The following is a 15,431-nucleotide window of genomic DNA, read 5'->3' as shown; positions in this document are numbered from 1 at the left end:
CCCTATACTTCTTGCATAGATAAAGATTAAAAACCACTGGTGTGCGGTCTTTATCTATGCTTCTAGTTCTAGCTTAAAATCCAAGTCAATTCAGAAGATGTCAACACCTAAATAGGTAATTCTTTTGGTTCCCATTTGTCTTCAGCAAGACCCTCCAATTAATTGCATGTTTATGGGCTTATAATGGTGTATAGTTTTAATTATTTAATAGTATATAAATAAATTTTAAAAAATTTTCGTATCCGTGAACCGTGACTAAAGTTATGTTTTCCTCCAGCCCCCAGGTGGCGCGAGTGTCTTCGTGGGACTAAAACCGGCAAACCGCCATTTTTCTTTCCGAGACCGGTGAGACAGAGTCGGCTGCAGTGCTGGTGATCAATCACAATCATTAGTTCCTACAAGATGTCGAATGCGAAATTACTGTTTGACGTTCGCCACGTTAAACTTGGAAGAAAATTGATTGAAATTGTAGAGTTAATTCAATTCATGGATCTTTAAAAAGGGTAACTAGGATTTCATTTCAAATATGTATCATATGGAATATGTTTATTTAAACTTTTGTTACTGAATTACAGTTATAAAGAGACTCCATTCTCAGCACGTGATCGATCCTGTTCACCATGCTGTTCACGTTTATTAGATAAATTTACCTCGCCAAACATGTGCAGAAAGATTCCGTGAAAAGGTTATCCTATCAAAACTCAGTATGTCATATTTTTTTCTGGTCAATTTATTGTTGGAGGAAAGAACTGAAAATCTTTTTCAGCTTTGAGTCTCCTGAAGTTAAGGATATTTCTTTCATTCACTAACATGATGTTAATATTTGAACAATCATTTTAAATGTATTATTGCAGTTATGCAGTAATTATTAGTTTTAGAAGTTTCTGTTGGTTGGAACTTTATTTCAGTCGTGCTAAATGAAGAATCAGTTAAGAAAGTAGTATTACTGAAGCAATTTTGAAGTAGGGTGACAGTATACTGTTGTCCTATGTTCGGGGTTTTGAAGCTAGCTATAATGCTTGGGAGGTGTATTTCTTAGAATAAGGAACTAGTGACGTTTTGTTCCAGTTAAATAAGTTTGGTGGTGAGTGAGTGAGTACGGCGGCCATCATTTGCTCTTCGACGATCGAGAGCGTGATTAATAAGATTTGCATCTAAAAGGATGGTAACAATTATGCTATTTGAATTTTGGTTGTAATTGTTGGTGACTTTGTAATTGTTTAAGGGTTAAGTGAAATTCGTAATGGCGATTTGACATCTCATTTTGTTTAATCAGACTTAATCAAGTTAAATTTCTTTTGTCTTCTGTTTTGTAGACTTTCAACAGTCTAAATTTTAAAAAATTAGTTCTTTATTTCACAGATTATTTCTCTGAACATCTTGCACAAAATGGTAATCTATTTGTTTTCTTTGGCTATATGTTTTGTGAATTATTTATTTCTTAGAAAAATTTTACGTTTAGACTCGTTCTTGGGCAAAGTTTGTTAATCCTGTAAAGTTAAAATTTTATGTCTAGTCAAATCTGCCTTAACATTCTTTACATTTTGGGTGTCTTTTTCTTCTATAACTGATAAAAAGATTGAACATATTTCTCCATTGTTACAATATGGAATTATGGTGAATTTGTTGGCTAATTAATTCTTATTATTGTTTATGAGGTATCAAGACTGAAGAAACATGAACAACTGAAGTAGTTATTTCAATCAACTTTCTAATTGTATGGCTGATTCAAAAAGCTGTCTAACTGACACAGAGGTTTCATAGTTTAGCTATACTTGTGTCACTTTTGTTATTATCGAATGAGAATTTACTGCTTGATAGTAATTGATTTTTTAAAAGCAGGATTAACATACAGTTAAATTCTTAGCTTCTCTTTCTTCCTTGTTGTAGTTTAAATCACACACTTTGTTTTTGTTTCAAAAATAGCTTTGTTTTCAGAATATGTGGTTTTAGTTAAACCAAATATTGTTTTGTGTTAAGTGTTATTAATTTGTCTTTCTAGACAGCATTTCCGTTTATGGTGAAAATTAAATCATTTCATTTCGGTTACAGGTTTATCGTGTATGTTTGCGTAATGCTGTCCGTTGCGGTACGTTGTTGCAGCCTATGCTGGTGATAAATCTTTCTGCATCACATTCAATTGGCTGTTACTTGGTGCTGGTGTCGTGTTACCGAAGTTGCATTATTATTTTATGAAATTGGCATTGTGTCAATGAATTTTACCGGTAATATGTTGATAAGAAACAAAAAAAAAAATGTGGCGTTGTTTATGTAAAAAAAAATAATAAATATGTTTTGGGATTGGAGGGGGGATATTTAAAATTTGTATAAAACACGTAACTTAATAACCCTACAAACATATCCCTACCAATGAATCTATAATTCCAACAAACTTTTGAATATTTATTCAGACCCCATAAACATATCCACCAACTCAAATTAGTACCTTAAACCATATTAAATAATGTTAAAACCTACCAATGTAATATTTGTAATGAATAAAAATTTTCTTACCAGGAAACTCATTTTTATAATTTTTTTAAAATATAAAAATATCAATAAAACGGCTAGTACAAACCATTAAATACTTCTTTAGTAATAATAGGCTTCCGAGTTAAGCCTCATGAACCTCCATAGCGGGTGAGTGTCCACCGGCGGGCGTTGGTTAGTGGTTAGTTAGGGAAACGAGACCACAGAAAAGAAGGAAACCCAGATATGCACTTGTAATGTATCTGCATCTACACAAATTATTAGTCTTCAGTTCCAGCAATCTCACTTCAGTTTCCAAACAACTATAGAGTGGTGAGGGATTAACCTGAAAGGAGATAATATTTAGATATAATTTTCAAACCATATGGTAGTGACAGCAAGGAATACCTCAAATCTATCAATGTTACATGTCCTAAATTAGAACTAGGTGAAGGTCACCACAACTGTCTGCAAAAGAGATAGCAGCAAAGAATTGGATCTGAGGAAGGCATCAATTAATATCTTGAAGATTTGCTACGATTTGACTGGGTAAGTTACCTGAAATATTACTATAAACATTAAATGACAGTAGAAACTATTTAGCTTTGGAAGACATAGCTTGCATTATTGGTGGATCATATCATTTCCATTGTCACAAGCACCTAGGTCACGCAAAAACTAAGTGAACTAAGATTAAAAATTAAGTCAAGATTGCAATAAAAACCATTAGCTAAATGTTGTGTTATCTTTTAATTAAAAACATTTTAACTTACCTCAAAATCCCAATCTAAATTTGTTTTGATATTGTTAATTAACTTATGAGTTATGATATGTGTTGTGTAACTTAGGAGCAGACAACGTTTCCCAAGACGGCCAAGAGGATTCAATTTAGTAGGGCATTTGACCCAGACAAAGCTGTTGCATTCCTATGCTGCTCTCCAATTATCAATGGTCATCCGAACCTACAGAAAAAAAGATAGATTTTGGTACACAGTGCAGAATGACAGCAGGAATAAAGCTAAAAGATTGAAACCTAGAGGTAGCTGGTAGCAGAAGACGATATTTCGTCAACAATCTGGAATCACTAACAGATGTCATACACAAGGCACTTGAGTGAATGTCAACCTTCATTGTTGAAGCATCATCACCTTGGGGATTTCGTCGGTTGTGATGTGTGATTCTGCGGTGGTGGCTTTTTGGTGAAGACTAGATACAAATTTGGAGGAGAGAATATTACGTGAGTATCAAAGTTATTTGCCTTTTTTTTAGTTATTTCAATTAGCCAAAGTGTCAACGAGCTAGAGCGGACATGTTTCCATGTTATTACTGATAAACGTTTCTTTTTTCTAACGCTAGAGGCTAGACAGCATAGCCTTTATTTTATTTTCACTCAGTTTTATTACGTACACTTTGCACATCTCTGAAGAAATTTCTCAATGCTACTGTAAGTGCTGTAAGGAAATTTTGGGTGGTAATGTCAGTTTTTGTTTCAGCAGCAAAGCTCACTTGTTAGATTTTCAATAGTGTGTTTTTTTTTCTACTTCCGGTTTTCTACTTTTCAGTCAGTAGTTCAATAAATATTCATTCGACGTCCAAAATAACCACATATTCGTGATCCTCGTCAAATTTGTGGTAAAGTTCATGTTTTTTTTTTTACGTTTTCGTACTTCCGGCTTTGAGAATTTTCCTGAACTATAGTTCAGGAAAATTCTCGATTTTGGCCAAATTTTGGATTTCGTTTAAATCACATCTAATCGACCCCAAATTTCATGGAGATCACGAATATCTGGTTTATTTTGTCGGCAGCCTGATGGTTGAGGCGCTATCGTCTACTTCCGGTCTACTTCCGGAAAATTTGCATAAAACTAGCAAGTGAGCTTTATTCTCTGTACAATTCTTTAGACTCCATGCCAAGTTAAGTAAACAGAAATGGGTCTTTTTGATTACTTTTGTGACTTGTTTGACTATCTAAGGCCGGTCCTATAGATAGTGGGTTTTGGACGTGTCAAATAGATGGCGTGAATGAATATTGTGTTGATATGTGCTTATGTCAACAGTTCAGCTACAGCTATTTTCTTCAAAAATGACCAAGAATTCGTTGGTAAATTGGATATATTTTGTGTGAAATTTGTTGGGATGTGTTCTTTTCTGTATATGTGTTTATTAACTTAATATTTCTCATTCATTTCCAGGAGAAAATGTGAAAAGGGCATGCAGCCTACTGTCTACTATTGTGTTGTAAATCCTGGGATCCTACTGAATGTGTCATCCAAATGACAGAGGTAACACAACCAACACTAGCTTAATCAAGTATTGCTGAACTATATATTGTTCTCATTTTTTATTAGGATTCATCATAATTATCGACTGATTCTATTAGACTTGCTAGATCACCAACCCCATCATGGCCATCTTCTAGAGAACCTTGGATAACTGATTGGTATGTTAGTGTGTAAGTTTACTTGTCTGTCACCAAACTTTCTTTGTTGCAGTCTAGTATGTATTTAAAGTATTGTTCTGCACTGACGTCTATCTAATAGCACATTGATAACACAAATTATAAACAAGGTGACTTAATTTTATATTCTTTATTTCTTAGGTTTCTAATTTTGCATGACAGACTTTATGAGAAGTCAATGTCCTTTGAAGAAACAGGACAATATTACAGTCAACAAGGTCCTTTGTTTTGTAACCCGTTGGCTGCTACCCTTGAATATCCCTTTTTACTTCCTTAAACAGGCCCTCTTGATTTGAGGTATTGCTTTCTGTCGCTCAAATCTAATTTAAAATTATTGTAATCCTAATAAATGTTCATTCTGCCAACAGGGTAACTCCTTCGCTACTTATCATGGACTTCATCCATTGGTGAAAACTGATAAGAAAAAGCTGTAATTCAAGACTGATGGTTGCCAGATGTCTAAGCCGGAAGCCTACTATGGTTAATTGCTCTCGTAATAACTGTCCCTCTCCCCGTCTTTATTGACTGTATGTGCGAGTTTCAAAAGCAGTTTATCACCCAAATGAGACAAAAGGAGTGTTTTATTTGGGTATAAATTGCTTTAAAATTTGCACAGAACAACATTTGTCTTGTACCGGACGCTTTGTTTATTAAATTTCAATCATTTTGGCTAAAAAATGGGATGATTCAATTAACTTGTAATCAATTTTAATTATATTAACTTAGATTTAAGTTAAATGTTATTTAATTAACTTAATTAATTTAACTTAATGTTATTTAATTTTACAAATTATATTGCATTTAGTAATATTTTTTAATTGTCAGAATATTTATTATTTTTTTTCATTTCAATAAATTATTTGGTTTTATAAAGTTGGTTTTGTTTTTATTTATTTTATAATTTGTGAAAATATATCGAGCTTAAATTTCCAACGCACATCGAAATATTGCAAGTTAACTTTGACATAACATTATTTCTAGATATGGGTGAGGATAATATCAGTAGCACAACTGTTGTTTAAACAATACAAACGTCAGATTGCAACATGACACAATGGGTGACGAAATAGCTTAAGGTTACTACAATCACATACTATATAGATATAATATAACCGAATTGCACTGCCACAGTAATTTGATAGCACCAACAACAGCTATTTCAGGATAACACCAGCATCATAACTTCAGGTTCAGCTACTTCAAAGACTAGCAAAATTCAGGAAAGCAACAGCTTGAACAAAGTCGGACTGCAAAACCGCTGCACATTTCCGTAGAGACCTATGAGAAAAAACAGCGATATTAAACTGAACAGAAAGAAAAACCATGAATTTTCTTTTAACTTTTTCTTAGAAAAATAGACAAGGGTCTGTTTATAAAGAAAGGTACTATCACTAGTTTCCTGAGACAGTTTGAAGTTGATCTTTTGACAGAACACAATATTTCAATAAAAAACTAAACACACCCCAAGTTAACATCTCAGGTAAATTACCATTTCTTTTTCTGGCAGCTTTGCCGTCTTACTTCTCCAACTTTTGATAACAACTGCATGCAGAGGATTGATGATAATAACTTCATAGCCAAGACCTGTTGGAGAGAAAATCACTATTTAACATTTAAACCTGAACCAGCTGAAAAAAACAATATGTAATAAAAGAAAAAAGCCTTTTCAAGTATAAATTTAAATTAAATCTTATGTTAAAAAATGTTTAAAATAACAAGAAAAAGCTATATCATTAATTTTTAAAAGGGAATACAATGTTCTAATTTAAAAAAAAGAGTTACAATTCAGCAAAAGCTAATTGAGCAAGCAAGTCTCTTTTCAGAAAAACTCAAAGCTACTATAATATTTTAATTCCACTTAATGAAACTTCCCCTGTTACAAACCAGTATCACAGTCAAGTTACCATTTCAAGATGACTTCATTGATTTTACACTTCAGGATGACATCAGCAATGAAGATCGCTTGCAGAACGTGCAGCTCAATTTGACTTTAACTCCCATTCAAAATCTGGCTAACCACCTGCGTGATAGTAATGAAGCTTAAAATTAACCATATACTCAAATTCTTCAAAAGATAATGAAAGAAATCTCTTACCCAAATATGAAATACACACCAAATAGAGACATCAATTAAAGTCAGACATCTAACTGACTGGATATCTAAAAAACAAAGAAAAAAATGAAACAAACCAAAAACATTTTGATATGTGCGAAAAATCAATAATGAAATATACAAGTAAAATAATTAAAGTCTAACTTGAGCTTAAAATTAAAAAAATGAATGATACTTGCACTCAATTGTTAAGGCAGTGAACTCTTAAAAATTTCAAGCCCAAACTCCACAGACAGCATCAACAATTCCCCACACCAGCACCGGATTGTATCCAGAAGCTCATAACAGCGCATGGTCTTCATACAACAGTTCACCACACCATCAACCAACTGGCTGCAACATATTGCAGTGGAAATTGAACAGCCTTGAAAAAGCTCAGCTTGACCAAGCAATTAATCCTACTTGAAAAGAAGCATTATTACCAAATGAAAAAGTGTTAAGTGGCAATGTTAATTAAGTACATCATTCCTATTACTTTCCATTGAACAAACAACAAAACCTACAGGGAAAAGACTTTAAATGACAAGAACAGATGTGTATCACAGGCAAGACCCAAAGAATGTAGAAAATCTAGGAATAGGCTGAAATTTCTTCAATGTTCTTCAAAAACCTCAGCATTTAATTTTTATTAATGAATCTACAAGTGACAAGATGGAAATATAGGTATACCAAGAATTCCCTAAAAAAATCTGTAGAAATTTATTACATTCAGAAACCCTAATGAATTAGATCATTTATTACTTTGGGGATATCTGTGAAGAAGAATGTTTGACGGCACTGTTCACGAACACCGGAATTGACAGCACCAGGAATAGAAATGACGTCGGCGACAAAAGTTTGCCATGTTGCCAACACTAGGGTGTTGACCGCTGGTGAACAAACTCTGAAACTAATACAATTTTTTAAAACATGATTGTTTTTTTTTTCCGTTGAATTGAAGTTATTCATTACCTATTAAACAAGTTATCTGCTTAAGCTCCACTGCTACGCATCTCGCAACTGGAAAACCACTGCACCCCAAACAGACCCAACAAAACAGTTCGATTAACGGTCCATGAATACCTGTAAGCACAATGCAAAAAAAAACATTTGCGAGCCATTAACATTAATAACATGAGAAATAAGATTTCAAAATACAATTTTCAAATTAAAACAAAAAAAGCATCAGTACATTAGTGCAACACTTACATGAGCACCACCATAACACTTAAGTCCGACTGCAAGTTAATACAAGTTCCATTACAGGGAAGCTCTCAGATGGAAAATGACTGCAAGATTCGCACCAGACAACACCATCAACAGCTCAAACACCGAACTGATCAAGGAATCCTACAAAACAAAAGGACATTAATAAGCCGAGAACATTTTCAGATTTGAAAAAAATCTTAAAAAAAGGTCTACATCTCTCTATTAGCTGATTTTCACAAAAGCTGTCTTACTTGAAAACAAGTAGGTGTCGGATTCTTTCTTTATCAAAAATGTAATATACAACTCGTATTCAAAACACAGAATATGTGTCACATCCATAGTCGACTACAGATTAGCAAAATGCTTGCCCACTGATGATTCAAACTGGCAACTTTTAACAACTGCTGTCATGGAAGCAAGAAATAATGTCACTTATCTTCTGATATCAAGAACAAAATGCTACCTAATTCAGCTCAAGAGTAACTTTATACCTTTTCCAGATTTCCTCTTTTCATCTCATTTGTCATTCAATATGATAGAACCTTCTCTAGGATGCATCTTCATGACAAGTCAATGAAGTCAGCGATAACGTGCACGCAACACATGAAGCTCAGACTCCATAAGGCTGCTCATAGAAAAATATTAGCTCAATTACTACAAATCAAGGAATTTTAATTCAGAAAGAGTCATAGGAATTAAGAGATAATCAACAATTTTACTTGTAGACGAAACGACATTCTACATGAGACGAAACGTGCAACACGCAGCAAGAGATATTTAAGAAAATGTACAGAAATATGACCAAGGATAAATTTAAGTACATGAAACCCATAAAATTCACCACACAAAATATTTACAGTTAATAACCTTAAATTAACGCAGGAATTACCTTTTTCGACGAAAAATTTCTGAAAAAAGCACTCAGCAATGTCGAGAGTCACTGTTCTCGGACAGCGTCACGGTTCAAAAGAAAGAGGAATAAGAATGTCGTCTCAGAAGTCAAAACTTAAATAACGCCCCCATTCATCCCTCTACACACTAGGGCTGAATAGTTCAATCCCTAAACACATTGAATTATTTGGCCACCTAGTGACAGTCCTTAGCATCCACGGACTAGTCATTAAGTCACTGGTGAGGAGTGAGGCAGAGTTATAGATGCATGGTAGAACCACTGCCTGTTAAATTTTCCTCTCGGAAATTTTTCCCAAAGTTGCAGCCACGATTACGAATCGAAAGTGCGAAAATGTGCTTAAGTATCGATTTAGACCTTATTGTCAGCGCCAACAGCGGCCATCTACTGAAACTTTGTTCATTTTTGGTACTGGAAAAAAACAATGTGTTTCCCAACACACCCGCTGTGGCTCTGCAACTAAGGTCTGGCCAGAACACTTCCAGGGGGAAAAGGTAATGGAAGGCCTTTCCATATAAGTGGTTAAACCATACATCTATGGCTCTGAGTGAGGAGTCTGCCAGTCTGGACGGAAAATAAACTAAATAACAAATATTCGTCATCTCCGTGAAATAGATTTAGTAGATAGTAGAAGAAGATAGTATATTTAGTAGAAGTAAACTTACATTTGATATGGCTTTGAATTTATTCTATAAACATAAAGAAATTATGTCCATGTTAAGAAATATGGAAGATACCAGCTGAGACCAGCAAGAAAACAAGTTACAAGCTACTTAGCTACAATCAAGGGACTGTTTTGCTCATTTCCTTTTTCTGAAATTTGCATTCTGCAGAAAAAATTTATTGTCTGTAGAATTTCTATAAGCTCTACCCTAGTACCCTTACCCTAATCGCCATCCGAGCTATAGAATATGTAATAATAAAATGTTCACAAGTAAAAATAACAAGTTAAAAATATTTACCAAACCTCGTTCCTTTTGTCGAATTACATTTGAAAAAAATTGCGCCCGTAGCCCCGTACCCGTAAAATCCGTTTCCACCTAATTAAATTAAAAGCGTAGGACACCGCACATGGTAGCAAGCATTTAATAACCTAGTGTTAGCAGACGAATTTTTTGGATGAATTTGCATTTATTGCTTCCTAAAATCGTCAATATTTAATAATCTGAAAAACAACTGTCAATCATCAGTAAATAATAACAATTGAAATACCTGGTTCATTTCCTTCAAAGGAACAGTTAATGATGCTGCGTAATTTTTTCAGCGTTGGCAGGTTTATGTCCAACTCTCACCGGCTTCCTATTTCTTCAGTCCTTCCTGCAAGTGAGTTTTTAATTCAAGCTGAAAATTGTTCTTATTTGTTTGTTTTTTTCATTAACTTTTTCTGTTATTAGGGTACTTTTCAATGCAACAAAGTGGGCCTACAAATATGAACAATCCAATGCCTATATCCCTCCTCATCCCGATATTGCCTAAGGTAAGCCCATCCATCTATGAGAAAAGTGGGGGAAAAGGCATACTTGACTGGAAAATGCCTCAACATTTACCAACATCAGCAATTTTACCTGTCATCAAAGAAGATATTACTTTACCAACAGCTAGTCCTGATATGCCCCAGTTAGAAAAACAGGCTGCCAGAATGATTGTCATCAGACGTAGGAAAATGAAGAAGCACAAGCTGAAGAAGCTAAGAAAAGTTAGAAAATTTGAGTACAGAAGGATGGCCCTGAAAAGAAAAACAAAAAAGGAAAAAGAATTTCAAATGCAACTTTCAGCACAGGTTGCACAAGCTGAGCAATTTGATGCCAAATCCTATGTTGAAGGAATTATCAGAATTGCAAAAGAAGATTTAACTGTAAAACGTAAACCTCATCCAACTAACAAAAAAAATCCTTGTTTGCATGATGAGGATGGTAAAAGAATCATGTTAAACCAACACATGTATGGAAGGAAATGATAACTTAGTTGTAGATGCAATGCAAAACATTTGGAAAATAAAATAGTTGAATGTACAATATTTATTCATTCCTTTTGACCACTATCAAAATTGAACCTAAAGCTATTATCAGAATGCTGAAAAGAAAATTTATCTTTATTTTCTTGATCAATAACAAGGTGGGATTTCCTCATAAACTGACCAGTACTTGTTGAAGCCGTTCCTATAGCAGCATTTCGTAACCCTAAATAGACAAATAACGTCATTAAACTGAACTTAACAGATAACTCTTGCAACATACCCAAGGGAACCTTTCGTTTTTCCATTTCCATCTTTTTTCGATAGTCCCCTAGACTCATTTTCATAATGCATCTCTTTTTCACCATCAACTCTTGTGGATTTTCAAGAATGGTGACATCCTTTTTAATTGCATCAACTGTGACAGAAATCTTATTTAATTAGACAACAGATCAGTGATAGAATATTATTACTTTGTTTTGGAGTTAATTTTTTTGAGTTCAGTGACAGCTTCAGTTGGTGAATACAAAAATTAAGTTCTTCTTCGGTGTTCTGAATCTGATCATCGGGAGTCTCTGATGATCCAGTTACAGGAATATCTAAATTCTGTTTTGCAACAGCAGGAGGCTTTCTACCTACTGGCTTTTTCAAAAGTTTAATAAAATGAACGTCAAGAACGAAGCAAATAAAACACAAACTTAACTAGATTACCTCGCGTTTTGGAAAGCGCTTTGGAGGCATAATTTAAAGTAAGGCTATTGACCACACGTTTTCAAATAACTGACGATACTCTCATGTATAAACTCACGATGTTGAATTGTTGACTGCCAAACAGGTGACTAGTGCCCTCTGTGATGGCTCAAGGGAAATTCGTCTTAAGTAAAAACAAAACAAAAAAAATAACAGATGAAATGGAATTCTAGGTATTAAAACTTGGTTATACTTATCCACGCACAACAGAAAAAGGAAAAATAGTTTGGCACGTAATATCCAATTAACATACATGAGCAAATCTGGATTACTTAATCCGGTGGGGTTAAGAACTTAAGAACGAGAGCGCTTCAAATTCACAATATAAAAAAAAAGACAAAGAAAGAAAAAACAACAGTTCGTGATAATATCGTTAATCTTTCACGTTTTGTGAAATCAGAACTTGTTTAAGTACATTGGGTAATTCAAATTCGCTTCCCTCGTCGACATCTTAGTGCCTTTTGTTTTAGCCGTTCACGGTATTCTGTCAGCTTTTGAGTGCAGTGCTTTAGATGTTCGTAAGGTTCCCAGGTGTTGTCTTCTTCACCGTAACCCTCCCATGAAACGAGGTACTCGTAATCTTCTTCTAGTGGATTGAAATCTTCAACTTTGTAGAGCAACCGACGATCTAAGATCTTGCCAACAACGAACTCGTTTTCGCTTAACGGTTCATCCGCCGTGGCATTATTTTCCCACGCGTCTGTCAAAAAATTATTGAAAGTTAATGAAATAGGCGCAGAAATGTTAAGAATTTAATTTACCAGATGCGTTATCAAGATTTTCAAAACCTTTGGCGGCTTCTGCGAGTAAGTCAACATCAGGCACTCCTCTGACTAAACGGTCCAATTCGTAATCCATTTCGGGTGTAAAATCTACTCCACTGTCTGATATGGGTGTCGTAACGGAGTCTTCTCTACTGTTTGTTAGGCGGGACTGTTCTGTCGCATCCAAACTGGGAGGCAACACTGGCATCACGTCTATTCCATGGTCGGACACGGGCGTTTCCGGAGTGAAGTGATACTGAGTAGTGTTGCTGCTCGTCTGATCCTGATCATTGATAAGTCCTCGGATGGCAAGATCTGTTTCGGTTGTCTTTTTGGCGTTCTTACTGTTTGGCCTGCCACGAGTCTTTCTCTTCTTCGATACAGATGGTTTTTCAGATTTGGATGAGTTTGGATCTGCGACAGACTGATCCGTGTCAGAATCAATCTTGACACGCTTTTTCGGTTGCTGGAGAATAATAAACAAAAAATGAATGCAGTGTTATAATTTCACAAGTGGTTATAAATCTACCTTAGGTTTAATTGCTCTGACACGATGAAGTTCGTTGGCGACAGCGTTCGTAACCCACCTACGAGAGACTATGGCTACAGCAGCTCGAATAAAAATTTCACGACATTTAAGCATGGGCTCAAAAGACCCAGATAACCAAATCTGATTTAGTTCGTTATGCAAGTGTCCTTCGTGTTGCTCTTGAAAACAAAAGGGGAAAATAAAATTATGAAGCACATTTTTAGGGAAAAATAGTAATGCAATTTACTTAAATTTTGCCCGATTGGCGTATTCTGTAATTCTTTTAAGAAAACAGATTTCCACAAGGAGCGGGCAAGCTGATCCATGGCAGCTTGATCCATTTTTTGCTTAAGTTCAAGTCCTGGCGGAGAGCAGCAGGTCTGAATATGAACTTGAAACGGTGATATGTCTTCAAAGAGTTCGTGACAAAAACTGCAAATAAGTAACGGGGACTTGCGGAGGTGATCCAAACAATCTGGAGGATGAAACAAAACTGAGATTAGTGAACCTATTAATATTTATTTTTCATTTATTGCCTTACGTTTTAGTGTGTCAGCATCCAACAGGACAAGAATTTCTTTTTCTGCTGCCTGACTAAAGCCACTAAAAACATTTTGGAACGCCTCATCTTTAAAAATTAATGAATTAAATGAAAGAACAAATGAACGGGAATAAACTATATATACCAATCTCTTCTTCATTTGGATCTTCCGAGTGTAACATTTCGGGTGCATGCGGAACCACACCATTTACAACCCTGTTTGGCTCGCTAGTCACACCCTCGTAGTTTTGACTGGTACTAGGCGTGGCCATCAGTTGGTCTTGGCCAATCACTGATATACCTCTACGGATGACAGTACCCAATGGTGGTTCTTTTGTGGATAAAAAGGGATTAAATAGGAGGATGCTGTACGTATGATAAAATAGCAATACAATTTTTACCTGGTCCACTTGTGCTTTCTTCGGGTTCTCCGATTCGAATTTGAAAACTCAGCGAAGATGTACCTGTTGATGAATCTACGATTATACAAAGTTGAAAATGTACGATGAGATTACGAGCAGCAGCAGTTTAAATATCATTGAATTTACCGTGATTTGAAGATGGGCAGTCTTGGTTATTGCTGGTGGATGGACAGTGGTTATTGGACAGATTTATGTCAAATATGGTATCCCCATTATGACCTAATAATTACAAGGAAATTCATTAAGCCTGATTGTTTTGCAATAATTGAGAAAACCGCCGTTAGCAAACTGAAAAGTGAAAAACAACTTGAACGTACCATGATTTGAAGGTCGGAATTCTTGATTTTCGTTGTTGGAATTATGCTCCACACAAAGTTCAGGGGGGATAAATTCAGAATTTGAACTATGACCAAGCATATTATAAATTGCATTGACATGATCATTATTCTGGCAGAATTCATCAAGGCCGGGCAGAGAGGGTAGTCCATTCGCATCGAGCATCACACTCTCGTGAATACCATCCTCACTGATCACATTAACAGGAAGCAGATTTGAGAAAGAAGATCCACTATCTCCATTGTTATCATTCACTGAGAAAACTGAGGAACTCATGGTGTCGACTAGAGATCACGAAAGAAAAATTACAGATGATTATTACATAATTCTCAGGTTCACTTGCTGCTTTCTGTTAGTAACTAGATAATGATCTTTTGATACTCAAGGAAGGGTAAGAATAACACATTTGATAAACCAGCCTGGAAAGATGGAAATTTAAGCACTGGAGGTGTGTAACAATTGAGTTGAGTTAACTAGGATAAGATCACCAAATAAACAATTTTTTTTTCAGGAACACACAGTGAAATCATCACAGATCTTAATTTTAACAAAACTAATTTACCTGTATTTTGAAGCCCTCGACGAACAATTGAAATATTAGAACAACACTATACAGCTGTGATTTCGAATAGGTACTCCAAAACAAGTAAAACCACGTGTCGACTGATTCTCGTTCACTTCGTTTGTTTAATATTCTCGGATATGGATACCGATCAATTCAATGAAAAGGGGATATAATTTTATAGATCCAGACTTGTTTCAACATTTAAAGTATTTCGAAAAAACTTTATTTCAGTTCGGGCAACATGACTTCTTCTTGTCCCATCAATAGCTGTAGCTGGCGGCGCACTGCGTCCGAGAAGAAAGAGAAGGGGTGAGCTTTTGCAATGGGGGAGGAAGGGTTATTTTTCTCTTCGGACGAAATCCCAAGGGCGCTGCAATCGTTTAACTAATGACAAAGTTAAAGCTAACCGTCAAAGAATTAAAATTTGATCAA

General features: G+C 35.2%; 3 protein-coding genes and 4 long non-coding RNA genes across 21 annotated transcripts; 3 read left to right on the top strand and 4 right to left on the bottom strand.

Moving 5' to 3' along the window:
- Positions 1-3: 3 nt before the first annotated feature.
- Positions 4-2,521, top strand: LOC124208925. Of its 2 annotated transcripts, XR_006880710.1 has the most exons (5): positions 4-115; positions 278-503; positions 576-704; positions 1,659-1,717; positions 2,053-2,521. It is a non-coding gene; the product is annotated as an uncharacterized LOC124208925 (long non-coding RNA). The 2 variants fall into 2 exon arrangements; XR_006880709.1 differs by lacking the exon at positions 1,659-1,717.
- On the bottom strand, positions 2,515-3,632 carry LOC124208926. 2 transcript variants are annotated; one of them, XR_006880712.1, is made up of 5 exons: positions 3,503-3,632; positions 3,243-3,431; positions 3,028-3,156; positions 2,878-2,968; positions 2,515-2,815 (listed from the first exon to the last, which is right to left on the bottom strand). It is a non-coding gene; the product is annotated as an uncharacterized LOC124208926 (long non-coding RNA). The 2 variants fall into 2 exon arrangements; XR_006880711.1 differs by having other exon boundaries at positions 2,878-3,156.
- LOC124208927 lies at positions 3,514-4,876 on the top strand. Of its 2 annotated transcripts, none has more exons than XR_006880714.1 (3): positions 3,514-3,706; positions 4,662-4,751; positions 4,818-4,876. It is a non-coding gene; the product is annotated as an uncharacterized LOC124208927 (long non-coding RNA). The 2 variants fall into 2 exon arrangements; XR_006880713.1 differs by lacking the exon at positions 3,514-3,706 and adding an exon at positions 4,390-4,570.
- A 920-nt stretch (positions 4,877-5,796) lies between these two features.
- LOC124210058 lies at positions 5,797-9,201 on the bottom strand. 12 transcript variants are annotated; one of them, XR_006881143.1, is made up of 11 exons: positions 9,118-9,201; positions 8,720-8,853; positions 8,442-8,632; positions 8,229-8,369; positions 7,992-8,102; positions 7,782-7,929; positions 7,216-7,441; positions 7,023-7,087; positions 6,832-6,947; positions 6,417-6,511; positions 5,797-6,205 (listed from the first exon to the last, which is right to left on the bottom strand). It is a non-coding gene; the product is annotated as an uncharacterized LOC124210058 (long non-coding RNA). The 12 variants fall into 12 exon arrangements; XR_006881141.1 differs by having other exon boundaries at positions 8,480-8,632; XR_006881134.1 differs by having other exon boundaries at positions 7,216-7,729; positions 8,480-8,629.
- A 1,034-nt stretch (positions 9,202-10,235) lies between these two features.
- On the top strand, positions 10,236-11,150 carry LOC124210053. Its single transcript, XM_046608349.1, has 2 exons — positions 10,236-10,461; positions 10,533-11,150. The coding sequence occupies exons 1-2, from the start codon at positions 10,380-10,382 to the stop codon at positions 11,093-11,095; spliced, it is 645 nt and encodes a 214-aa protein (XP_046464305.1). The 5' UTR covers positions 10,236-10,379; the 3' UTR covers positions 11,096-11,150.
- Positions 11,139-11,961, bottom strand: LOC124210057 (UPF0488 protein CG14286-like). The gene is made up of 4 exons (XM_046608354.1): positions 11,804-11,961; positions 11,566-11,734; positions 11,376-11,510; positions 11,139-11,318 (listed from the first exon to the last, which is right to left on the bottom strand). The coding sequence occupies exons 1-4, from the start codon at positions 11,831-11,833 to the stop codon at positions 11,161-11,163; spliced, it is 492 nt and encodes a 163-aa protein (XP_046464310.1). The 5' UTR covers positions 11,834-11,961; the 3' UTR covers positions 11,139-11,160.
- A 48-nt stretch (positions 11,962-12,009) lies between these two features.
- LOC124210044 lies at positions 12,010-15,388 on the bottom strand. Its single transcript, XM_046608333.1, has 10 exons — positions 14,997-15,388; positions 14,416-14,718; positions 14,225-14,317; positions 14,078-14,152; positions 13,822-14,007; positions 13,677-13,763; positions 13,383-13,610; positions 13,136-13,314; positions 12,604-13,072; positions 12,010-12,542 (listed from the first exon to the last, which is right to left on the bottom strand). Exons 2-10 carry the CDS (start codon positions 14,708-14,710, stop codon positions 12,268-12,270), a joined length of 1,887 nt encoding a protein of 628 aa, XP_046464289.1. The 5' UTR covers positions 14,711-14,718; positions 14,997-15,388; the 3' UTR covers positions 12,010-12,267.
- Between the last annotated feature and the right edge of the window lie 43 nt (positions 15,389-15,431).

Source organism: Daphnia pulex, chromosome 12 (genome assembly GCF_021134715.1).
Source record: "Daphnia pulex isolate KAP4 chromosome 12, ASM2113471v1".
NCBI lineage: Eukaryota > Metazoa > Arthropoda > Branchiopoda > Diplostraca > Daphniidae > Daphnia > Daphnia pulex.
The sequence above is the reverse complement of the archived record's forward strand: the minus strand, read 5'-3'. Positions and strand labels throughout refer to the sequence as shown.